General features: G+C 35.6%; 1 protein-coding gene across 2 annotated transcripts; it reads right to left on the minus strand.

The window, feature by feature from the left end:
- Window positions 1-1,418: 1,418 nt before the first annotated feature.
- Window positions 1,419-11,219, minus strand: LOC107812250 (uncharacterized). Of its 2 annotated transcripts, XM_016637308.2 has the most exons (9): window positions 10,919-11,218; window positions 10,744-10,834; window positions 6,785-6,852; window positions 5,351-5,446; window positions 4,419-4,475; window positions 3,805-3,873; window positions 2,969-3,037; window positions 1,851-2,863; window positions 1,419-1,760 (listed from the first exon to the last, which is right to left on the minus strand). In XM_016637308.2, exons 1-8 carry the CDS (start codon window positions 11,129-11,131, stop codon window positions 1,868-1,870), a joined length of 1,659 nt encoding a protein of 552 aa, XP_016492794.1. In that variant the 5' UTR covers window positions 11,132-11,218; the 3' UTR covers window positions 1,419-1,760; window positions 1,851-1,867. The 2 variants fall into 2 exon arrangements, with proteins under 2 accessions (XP_016492794.1, XP_016492793.1); XM_016637307.2 differs by having other exon boundaries at window positions 1,419-2,863; window positions 10,919-11,219.
- Window positions 11,220-11,638: the final 419 nt, after the last annotated feature.

Raw genomic sequence — 11,638 nt, forward strand, 5'->3', positions numbered from 1 at the left:
GAAAATTAGGAAATAAATGTTGGGATGATACCAATTTATATACTTCATCATATAGAGTTCAACCAAATTTATCTGATGAAATGAGGCAGTAGTACTGTTAGAAAACGATATCATGGTATATTCTTTCTTTCCTTTCTTTTCTACATTCGGTGTATGTGTTTACTATGATTTTAAAGTATACGAACAAGAGTAATATGAAAAAATTTGTAAGAAGTAATTTAGTTTTTTAATTAATTAATTTGAGAAATAAAATCAAGCGAACATAATTTCTCGTAACGGCAAAGGGCCAAATATACCCCTCTACTTTCGAAAATGGTTTAAAAATACCCATCGTTATACTATTGAGTTATCTATACCCCTGAAGTCATACTTTGGGTTCAAATATATCCCTCATTTAAATGGAGGGACACGTGTCATCGTCCTGTTGGTCAGTTCCAAATATCTCCTAATTAATTAAAAAGACCATTTACCCATACCCGAAAAATAAATTTTTTAAGCAATTTTTTTTTGTAAAAACTGAAAAAACTGAAATTATTTTAACTAAAAACTGAAAAAAACGAAATTATTCTTTTTTTTTTTCAGTTTTTAAAAAAAACTGCTTTAGAAAAAACTGAAAAATATTTTCTAAAACAATGTTTTTGTAAAAACTGAAAAAAAACTAAAAAGCAATTTTCTAAAGCAATGTTTTTGTAAAAACTGAAAAAGTAAATATTTACTTTTTTCAGTTTTTAGTTAAAAATATTTCAGTTTTTTTCAGTTTTTAATTGCTTTACAGTTTTTTTTTTTTTTTTTCAGTTTTTACAAAAATATTGTTTTAGAAAATATTTTTTAGTTTTTTTAAAGTAGTTTTTTTGTAAAAACTGAAAAAAAATATATTTTCGTATTTTTTCAGTTTTTAGTAAAAATTTATTTTTAGTTTTTTCCAGTTTTTACAAAAAAAATTTATTTTTCAGGTTTGGGTAATGAGTCTTTTTAATTAATTAGGAGATATTTAGAATTGATCAACAAGACGATGACACGTGTCCCTCCATTTAAATAAGGGGTATATTTAAACCCAAAGTATAACTGAAGGGGTATAGATAACCCAATAGTATAACAAGGGGTATTTTTAGACCATTTTCGAAAGTAAAAGGGTATATTTTTGCCGTTATCGTAATGACTAAGCACGTCTCACTGCTCAAAGATTGCTGCTGAATGACAGCTTAAAAATATCTACACTATTTGCTGAAAAAATGATCCATAAAACCATCAAATAACATACATGAATGAGAATAAAAATATCTACACTATCAATAGAGATTGACCTTAAATAATATAATGGGAGAAAAACACTTTTAACTCTGTTGTGAAGGTGGATAGTACTACAAAGAAAAGTAAGACTGCTAATTTGAAACAGAGGACATATAATATCATTGCTCTTGAGGAACTAAGAATAATATTTCATCTAATAAAGATATCAATCGATATTAGACTAAATGTTAATGTATCGAATTACAAACAAATTGATGAGGAGACTCCAGTATGCACCACCGGATCTGAAGGCCCCAAGTCCACTGTACGCAAACCAACTCCAAAATGCATTATTTTGCAATAACAGAACAAAAAAGATCTCCTATACCCTCCCCTCTCCTACCCCTCCCCCTCCCCCAGTATATCTCGAAGAAATCCCAAATATTCAAAAGAATGAAAGGCTTACCAGACATTTCTGGTATTCTGAGGTGCGGCTGACATGGTAAAAGCTCAAATCAGCCTAAGACGTACTGCACGTTAGATGCATCTCGTCAATAAAAAAGGTGCAAATCGGATTATTTGCTCTGCTTAAAATGTAGAAACTAAATTTGGAAGCACACCATATAATTTCTGCAACTTAGTGTTGAGTTTCCGAGTTCTGGTTTGGGATCATCTTCGAACTCTCACTAAAGATCGGGTATTTCCCTGGACCATCCCTCTTACCAAGATCAGGTCTTCTAGCTTGGGGATTAGCCATATGTAAACCTCTAGGATCTGAAGCACTAGAGTTCCTTCCAGAATTAGACTGCTCACTTTTCTTGTACCTATTTTCTGTAGCAACATTGCTCTCCTTGCTAGGAGTCCTGTCTGCTGGTGCAGAGCTAAAAATACCAAAACCAGAGGATGGAGAACTTCGAACACCAGAATGAGAAGGATGTTGCTCCGGAGACCCATTAAGAGGAGACTTCCTCAGCAACTGAGATTCACTGTCTCTAGTATGTGACAAGCTACTCCTATCCAGTGGCAGTTGCCTTCCTATATCAGATAGGCTGTCCGCTGTCATTGTGCTCCTTGAACTTGGGGTGCTACTAGGAGCTGATTTGGTAGGTATGGATGAGTTTCTAGGGTCTCTTCGATACCTATTTTCTTCCCCTGATGGAGCCTGCACTGTGTTCCCTGATTCTCTTCTGAAACTACTTTGCCCTCCAAATGAAGGCCCAGCTGCTCCAGTTCGAGAAGAATCACGTGCAAAATCTGAAGAAACATTTGTAAAACTTGGAGTTCTAGCACCTACATTTTCGCCCTCCACAAAATCAAAAACCTTCCTGGAATCGCCTTTTGCACCAGATACTCTCCAGTCTGATCTCTTGTCATCCACATCTTCATCAGTCATTTCTTCTTGACAGCTATCATCATCACTTTCAACACTAGATTCAGTACCATCACAGTTTTCATCCAATTGTAAAGAACTTTGAGATGCTGCATCCTCTTCAAAACTGGCAGTTTTGCATTCTTTTGACACTTTCTTTCCTGAACCCTTCTTTGATGGACCGAACTTAACATGCCTGACAACAATATACGCCTGCTTTTTCTCCACTCTTGGTCCACTTTCAATATAGGCAACATCTTCAATCTAAAGAAAACAACACCCATCCAAGGCACAGAGCTTAAATAATAAAATAACAATTAACAATAGCTTCAAACAGGATGCTACCAACAGAATAGCAGCATATCTTACCAGAGGAGAGAAACGTGATAACACTGCTCCCAAATCCTCTCCTTCATTGCCCATGGACATGGCTGTACACTGTTCAGGAACACAAAAGATCATAACTGATTATATTTGACAAAAAGATAACCAAACATACATTCTCATGCAACCAACATTATCTGCTTTACCAAAAACATTGCAGACAAAAAATCCTCAAGAAATCAACGTCACATTTTTATAAAAAAAACATGAAGTTGCTACCAAAATACCCTGTCCAAAGCTCCAAAAAAAAAAAAAAAAAAAAACCTGTCCAAAGCTGGTTTAGACTTCTCACAAAGTAACAAAGAATTTTATCGAACTTTCTTGAAGCCAAGCTTCAGGTAAACAACAGAAGACCCATTCAAGTTGCTTATTATGCACCCTAGTTTTCCAAACATGCATGTGACAGTGGACTGGCTCAACTCCATAATAATCAAGTGTCACAGAAGATATCAAATAGAAAAAACTCAAAAAGTAGTGAAAACCAGCATCTACCTAAAATTTTCCACGCTTGCTCTTTTTTTTGTTTTGCGTTAAAATTGATCATTCAAATAGAGACCATTTTAAGTTTTTTGATAACCGGAAAATCCCCGAGGCCAGTAGTGCATAGAAGCTCGGTGAATAATAGGCTCGTCCTTTTACCCTTCTCCACTTAAATATCATGCTTTTGTCTATGGCAGTTTTCGAACTCGTGATGTGCGCCTAACCCACTAGACCGAAGCCCTACGGGCCAATAGAAAGAGCATTTTATTTGCATGCTTTTCTTAAAACAGAAGATGGCACGATGCAATGAAAAACAAATTGAGTGTAGATACATTAAGTACCTTCACCCGATAGCCACGCTCCATCATTCGTTTAACTGTATCTGCTTTAATTTTCAAGTCTTTTTTTTCCTGCAAGAGGAGAGAGAGAGAGAGAGAGAGAGAGAGAGAGAGAGAGAGAGAGAGAGAGAGAGAGAGAGAGAGAGATTCAACCCCACAATTGATTTCAAGGCATCATAAAAGTAAGGACTGCAAAATTTCAAACAATTGTCAATTATATGGTGCGCTTCCATGGTTAAAGGTGGATATCATTTTAAAGTTTCTTCTTTTCAAGTATAATAAACAGCTATCAGAACGAATCACTTAGTCATTGGCAAATAGTCCGTGCAACAGCAAAAAATGAAGGCATCTGATTCAATCTGAAACCTGATAAGAAACCGACTCTCAAACCTATCTAACAGATGATTATCATATGCTCCTTTAAGGATCTGGTATCTCATTTATAAGAAAAAGCACCATCCATAGTAGTCATAAGAACTCCACTGATATCAAAATACCAAATTTTGTGCAGAGCTTCACGAAAGGCTAAGTTCTATTGTATTGTGATCATACGCAAGGCACCGGATCTGATACGTCATGGGAATGCTATAACGGAGAAAAACAAGGAATAGACTTACGATTTTCCCAACAAATCGGACTTCTTTACAATCTCCCTTCTTCAAAGTTAACTCAGACTGCAAAATATTACAAGAAAAAATCAAGTACTGAAGACAATTAACTAAAGCAGAGCCAAAAAAAAATTTGACTAATAATTGTACACTGCCCCTTTACATCTGAATTTTTTGCATGCTAATTATATCTTTTCTAAGAAGGGCATGCCAATTTTATCTGATTCTTGCTTATTCTCTCAAAGGCAAACAAAACACTACCACAATATTGAAAAGGAAAAATAGGGGTCCACAATCATTTACGCATGCGACGAGGTTACTCTATAAAAGGTCACTGTTGCACCTCCACCAGAAACAGGTACCAAGTAGCTCTATCCACCAAGGCTTGGACAGATAGAAAGAAATCACCTAGTGTTTATTGTCTCTGTTGAGAATTGAACCTGAGACCTCATGGTTCTAAATTCACTTCATTGACCACTAAGCCGCACCCTTGGGTGCGAACAACCCATAAATTTTCATGAGTAAGAACACCAAGGACTTTCAAGGTCAGATTCTATGTGATAGGGAGAGATTTTACCATTAAATTTACAAATCACTTTCTTCCTACATATATAAACATAAATCAAGTATGGAATATCATCATTAAAGATGCAGTAGCTGAACAAGCGGATCCAAGCTTCAATGCTTGAGGTCACTTGACCTAAAAGAATTAACTTGCGCCAAAAAGAATGGAGGTAGCTTAGTTGAGCTCGACTTCATCAAACTTAGTCAAGCTTTAACTAGACTTGGCAAGCTCTAAAGCTTAAACAGTTTTAAGTCACAATCAATACCACATTTATATGATATTGAAGCTAAAGAATGGCTTCAGATACAAAATAAACACCAATTGACTGATGCTAGCAACACCTCTAATACACAGGCATTATCAAGGGAGAACGTACCTTGCTTTTTTTAGCATTGTCCTTTAATTGTTGTTGATACTTCTCTTTGTGGTAGTCCATAATTTTGCAGACTGGTGGTTTGGCATTTCGTGACACCTGCAAAATCACAAAAACCAATTTAGCATACAGTATATCAGATGGAGCCACATATTATTAAATGGTCCTGCTTTATTGGGGAAACCATATACTAACACCTGTTAGACCCCTTCCCTTATTCCTTCCCTATTGATGTCGGATTGAAGCTAAAAGTGGAAGTGAAGAAGGGCACAGAGAATTGCAGAACAACGGATTAGCAACTTCAACTCTTTCCAAAGATTAGGGTCCAGCCACATCATTTGGCAAGAGAAGTTGTTAATTAGAGAGACATTTCACATCCGAAGTATCTTTACAAGCTTTCTTTTTTCCCATTTGTCCTCCCATTTGGTATAGCTTTTTTTTTTTTTTTGGATACTATCCTCCCATTTGGTATAGTAAGAAGATTATGAAAATATGATTAATTCCCTATCACTTCTTCCCATTTGCTTTCTTGTCTTGCCAGAATATACGGAGAAGCTTACAAACTTCAGTAAGGGAAGTAGGTGTAAGTCCTCCCTATCCTGACTTCTTAAGTTCACTAACCAAAAAATGTCATACTTGATATGCACACACCTCATCTTCACATATCTATATTACTTAAAATTGGTTGAAAAACTACTTTTAAGGGCTTGTGGCAAAAATAAGACATCCTTCTCAATATAATCTTCTCCTAGTAGCAAGAAAGCCAAGAAAATGTTTATATACACTTCTTTCAACGAACAAAAGACCTTTGTTTTTCTATAAACTAGACGTCTTTTCACTCAATTTTCTCTTAGCAATCATCTTATCCAGTCCATGACCAGATTTGAGAACATTTCAACCATGGCCTATGTACACAGGCACTCTACATTGCAACAGAATTGAATTAATAAGAATTTTCACATCTTAGAGTTTTTAGTGTCTGTTGCAGATGAGTTGACAACTAAACCAAAATAAAATCCATCAGATTGACAAAAGTCAGTTCTTTGTGACTTTTCCTGTTAGCCCCGCTTAATTGCATATTGAGCTGCTATGACGTGAAATGAAGAGAGCAGAATTGAGTAATACAAGATGTGAGACGAAGAGTACAGAATCAGTCAGGAAAGGGAAGAATGATACAAAGGGCAACTGTCCTATCAAGGCCTGCGTACGCACTACCCTTCCAGACCCCACTTGTGGGAATATACTGGGTTGTTGTTGTTGTTGTTATTGCCGGTTATGAACCAGAAAAGATCTTCAGCGAGAAAGTTTATTTCCCTCATTGTGTTTTCATGTTATAATAAGCATTAACTTGACATTTGTGTTAGTTTATCCTAGTATGTTTCTGTCAGTAGTATCACTCTTGTAACTGTAAGTAAGCTCATGATTGACACTTCTTACCTCCACCAAATCAAGATTGAGACTTCTTGCAAGTTCCCACGCTTCACGTATTGACACTACGCGATGACCTGCAAAAATGCAAAGAATAAGACCTGAAATAATAGGAAATAAACAAGAACTATATCATATAATAGCAATTAATCAACACTAGATTCTGAGACATGCGTATAACAGTTAGAACAATGTCAACTGCTTGACTTAAACCCAGAGCACTAAAGCTACCTCTTTTCTTCTCATTTTACATACTAAGGGAGAAAACTCAAAACAAAAAACTAAAGCTTTCGCTTATATTATTTTCTTAAACAGAAGTAAGGCAGAGTAATACAAGAAAAGTGTACAACCAAAAGCCATGAACATATGTCTCGGGGTAACTAGGCCATGGTGCTGTCCAAACAGATGCAAAGCAAAAATATGGTGAGTTTTATGTGCAGCTCAGAATCAATTGTTTTGTAAATAGGTTAGAATTCATTTTTTCTTTAATAGTCTACTCTGATTTAATCCCATTTCAATCTCTTTAAGTTTTGGCTTTATAATTCAATTACAGATTCATAAGATTACTGGTTTTATAATTTCGAGACTTCAGGCATAAAGAATCTCAAACTTGATAAATGGAGTCCTTTGCTTGGTCCAGAATTTCAAAACAACATTGCTTTAAATGCTATTTCTAACCCTTGATATATATTAGAGCATCCGGCAATTCTTCAACACATTTTAACCTTTTGTACAAGGCCGGCTCTAAGGTGAAGCCGGCCAGTAAGGCCACTGCTTTAGGCCCCCAAATTTGAGGGGCCCCATTTTTAGCAAAAATATGTTATAGGCTTATAGTTTTGTTTTCCCTAAATAGTGAGAACATGAATTTAAGTCAATTGGTTTTTTGGCTCTTTACAAATTTGTTTTTAGTTTTATGACCCTACCTTTTTTTTTTTTTTGCACATGGAAAATTTACTTTTACACGTAAGAGATCTATCTTTTAAACATAAGAGATCTAAAAAGGTCATTTTCTTAAATTCAAAATTGTAAAGGGGCCTGATGTACAAATAACACCACTTTTTAAGAAAGACATAAACATAAAGAGTTCTACATGTATAGAATCTTTAGACCTGAATTTTATCATTAACAGTGTAAGATGGGGAGTGCAGACACCATCGTAAGTAAAAAAAGTTCTTTTCTCATTTTTCATGCCGTTATTTCTTATGCCAATGCCTCAACTATTGTTGTTGAACAACATTAATTGATTTGAAGGTTCTTATTACTTACTCCCTCCGTTCCAATTTATGTGAACCTGTTTGAGTGGGCACGGAGTTTAAGAACAAATGAAGACTTTTGGAATTTGTGGTCCTAAGCAATTCAAAAAGGGGCCCAGAGTATTTGTGTGGTTATAAAAGTTTCTCATTAAGGGTAGAATTGTAAGTTTAAGCAAAATTGTTTCCAAATTTAGAAATGGGTCATTCTTTTTGGAACGGACCAAAAAGGAAATAGGTTCACATAAACTGGAACAGAGGGAGTATTATGTTGCTCAACAAAAAAAATAAATTATTTTACACCACTAAAATAAAGAAATCGGATTTGATAATAATGGTGTAATTTATAGAAAGAAAAAGATTGATGAGAATGTTGATAATCACAAAGTCTCTTGAAGAATTTCTTTTTTAAGGTTGGTTACTTCTTTTATGCAGTAGACCAAGCCAAGTTCACTTCATAATAGATTTAAATAATTTAAAGCGTATGTTCTTCAATATTTCTTAAAACGTAATAGTCACTCTAATATTGACGATTTAGACTTATTTTCTGAATTAAAAGTGTTTAGACTCACCAAGAGCAACAACATCTCAAGAAGCTCACCATGATACAGTGGCAACCCCTCATAGCAAAAATTGTGGCTAAAATCTCTTCATGGACTACAAAGAAGCTATCATATGCTGGGAGAATTCAATTGATTCAAACAGTGTTATTTGGGATCCAATCTTATTGGGCTCAACTCTTCCCTTTACCAGCTAAGGTGATACAAATAGTTGAAGCCCATTGCAGAAGCTACCTGTGGTCTGGGGGTGATACAATTACAAAGAAGGCCCTTATTGCTTGGGAGAAGATCTGCCTGCCTAAGTCTACATGGGGGCTTAACTTGCATAATCTCCAGGTATGGAACAATGCTGCGATTGCAAAGACACACTGGGATTTGACTCATAAGCAGGATAAACTTTGGATAAAATGGATCCATGCCTAAGGATCAGAGTTTGGGAACTATGACCATTACACAAACCTCTAGTTGGATGGTTAGAGAAATTTTGGGGGCAAGAGATACCATTGGGCAGCTGAGCAGACCCATTGCTGAACATAAGAGTGTCATTAAACAAATATACTTACAACTGATACCAGAATACCCAAAGGTAAGGTGGAGAAAACTAATGTTCCAGAACTTTGCAAGACCAAAAGCCTTATTCACAATGTGGCTGCAATGTCAGGACAAGCTTCTAACAGTGGATAGATTGCTGAGATAGGGCCTTAATGTACAAGTTGTATGTGCAATGTGTCAAGCTCACAATGAAACAAGAAACTATTTATTTGCTGAATGCAGATATGCTCAGGCAATTTGGAACAGAGTCAGCAAGTGGGCGCAACAACAACTCTATGGTGGCAGTAAATGGGAACTACAATTCCAAGAGATTGTTAAAAGTATACAAGGAAAGACAACAAAGGCCAAACTCATTAAGATGATATATGCTGAAGTTATATATGCCATATGGAAGGAGAGGAGTGCAAGAGTTTTTGAAGGGGTGGCCAGAGATTGTGAAGGAGTGGCAAAAGAGATAGCATGTGTTTGTAGCTGCAGGGTTGCTGGGGAGCTGAAATGCCTAGTGCAAAAGCTAGTTTTCTAAGTTTCTTCCTTAATCTACACATAGCACTGCTGTATAGGAAAGCTGGGATCTTTGATTATGTTTTCTTTTTCTTTTTTTAGATTAGCTGGCTGAGTGTGCTATGCTAATGATTTGTAATTGCTTTGGTAATTAATAAAAAGCCTAATTAATTACCAAAAAAAACATCTCAAGAAATATTAAACGAATTAGCTATATTATCAATTGAAAAATAATTAGAAGAAATCGATTGTAACAAAAAGTAACTTTGCATCTCACAATGCTAAAAGAAATAGACTTCGCATAAATTAAGATTTTCTTTTTAAGTTTAAGGCCTCCATTAAATTTTGGCTTTAGGCCCCTAGTATGGTTGAGCCGCCCCTGCTTTTGTATGATGCATCAGGAATTATTCCAATGTTCATTAAGCTTTCATCCTTCTTACATGTTACCCCAGCACCAACCTCTTGCTAATTCTTGGTTCTCTGCCAAAATACTTTGCGATGCTTTCAACCATGACTATTAAGAAAAATAAAGCAACTAAATTGTTTTTTTTTTTTGTTATCAGTTCCATTTAGCAATGTACTTTCTATACTTAAAGCTCCAATAAGCTACTCTAGTCATAACATGTGAAATTGAGAATCCCTTTTTTTTTTTGGATGAAGAGTGAAATTGAGAATCCTAATTATGGGTACCCGGGTAACATAATCACACCCCAAGGAACTTTGACCATTTAACTTGCATTTTGAGTTTTCCAACAAAAGCTGTTCCTCGAGGTTACATCTCATATGCCCACCCTATCAAGATTTGGAAGTCAGAGTCCATAAATGTGACTTTCTTTCAACATTAATCACAATATACTGTACTACCATACTATGACGATCTTAGCATCTTGCTTCATAAAACTTCATACAAATTCAACCTTCACTTTTTTCCCCTTGACTATTCCACAAGGTATCTACTACCTCCCACTAGCAAAGAAATCCTGTACTATGTCGACTAAGGCTTAAGCTATCACCTAGTGTTTTTTGAAAAAAGTTCGACCTTCCTTCTTCATGAAACAAATAAAAAAAAACACCGAGAAAGTACAAAGAAGAGTTATAAAATCACCTTCATCACCGACAAGCCTAACAAAATCTGCTTTGATTTCGTGATTCAATCTGGGCCCACTCGAATCCTTCTCTTCCTTCCTCGTTTTCACCTGCAAAATCAGTTACACTCATCACTACACGCATGATTATCAATGGACATAAAATAATTACGTGATCTTAATTGCTTAGCTTACCTGTACAGGTGCTGCGAAAAACCTGACACTTTGTGCAAATTCGAATGGACTTTTCTGGATAGTTAAGCTAGGGTTACTGAGAATCCGAACTGAAGTGTGTGAAGAAGCATTGGCAATGAACGAATTGGAACCTTGGCATTGAAAATAAGACCTTTTCAGGTGAATTGATAGGGTTTTGATTTTGGAGTTGTTCACTCTACACCAAAACGCCATTGTTGCGCTTTCACGTACACTCTGAAAGTTTCCACCGGAAGGTGGAAAAATATTGCTCCGAAAAGTGAATCGGGCTATGCAGGAGGGTCCGAAGATTCCGAACTGTTGTTGTAGACAGAGATATTTGGGCTTTCCCAAATCAATTCATCTGGACTCAAATTGGGCTTCTAGTTGGGCCTTTCTCTTTCCCTACTATGAATAGGGAGATTTACACAAATTCTTTTAAATTTTTGCCTCGTCAGAATCTGAAGTAAAATTCCGGCTGGTCGCCACGTTTTCTTTATTTGATACTAGTCAATTTGACAGTCATGAAAGAAAATAATAAATTTATGAAATACATATTTTTTTGTAAATTTAATCGAGGTAAGAGAACAAAATTTTCATGTATACACATAAGAAATCAATTTCATAAGTGAATTAAATACCAAATATATAAAAAAAATTCTCTAGGGCTCCAACACCCTCCATTTATTTTAGAAATTAAAAAAGAAATAAAATAAAGGAGTC

Source organism: Nicotiana tabacum, chromosome 19 (genome assembly GCF_000715075.1).
Source record: "Nicotiana tabacum cultivar K326 chromosome 19, ASM71507v2, whole genome shotgun sequence".
Classification (NCBI taxonomy): domain Eukaryota; kingdom Viridiplantae; phylum Streptophyta; class Magnoliopsida; order Solanales; family Solanaceae; genus Nicotiana; species Nicotiana tabacum.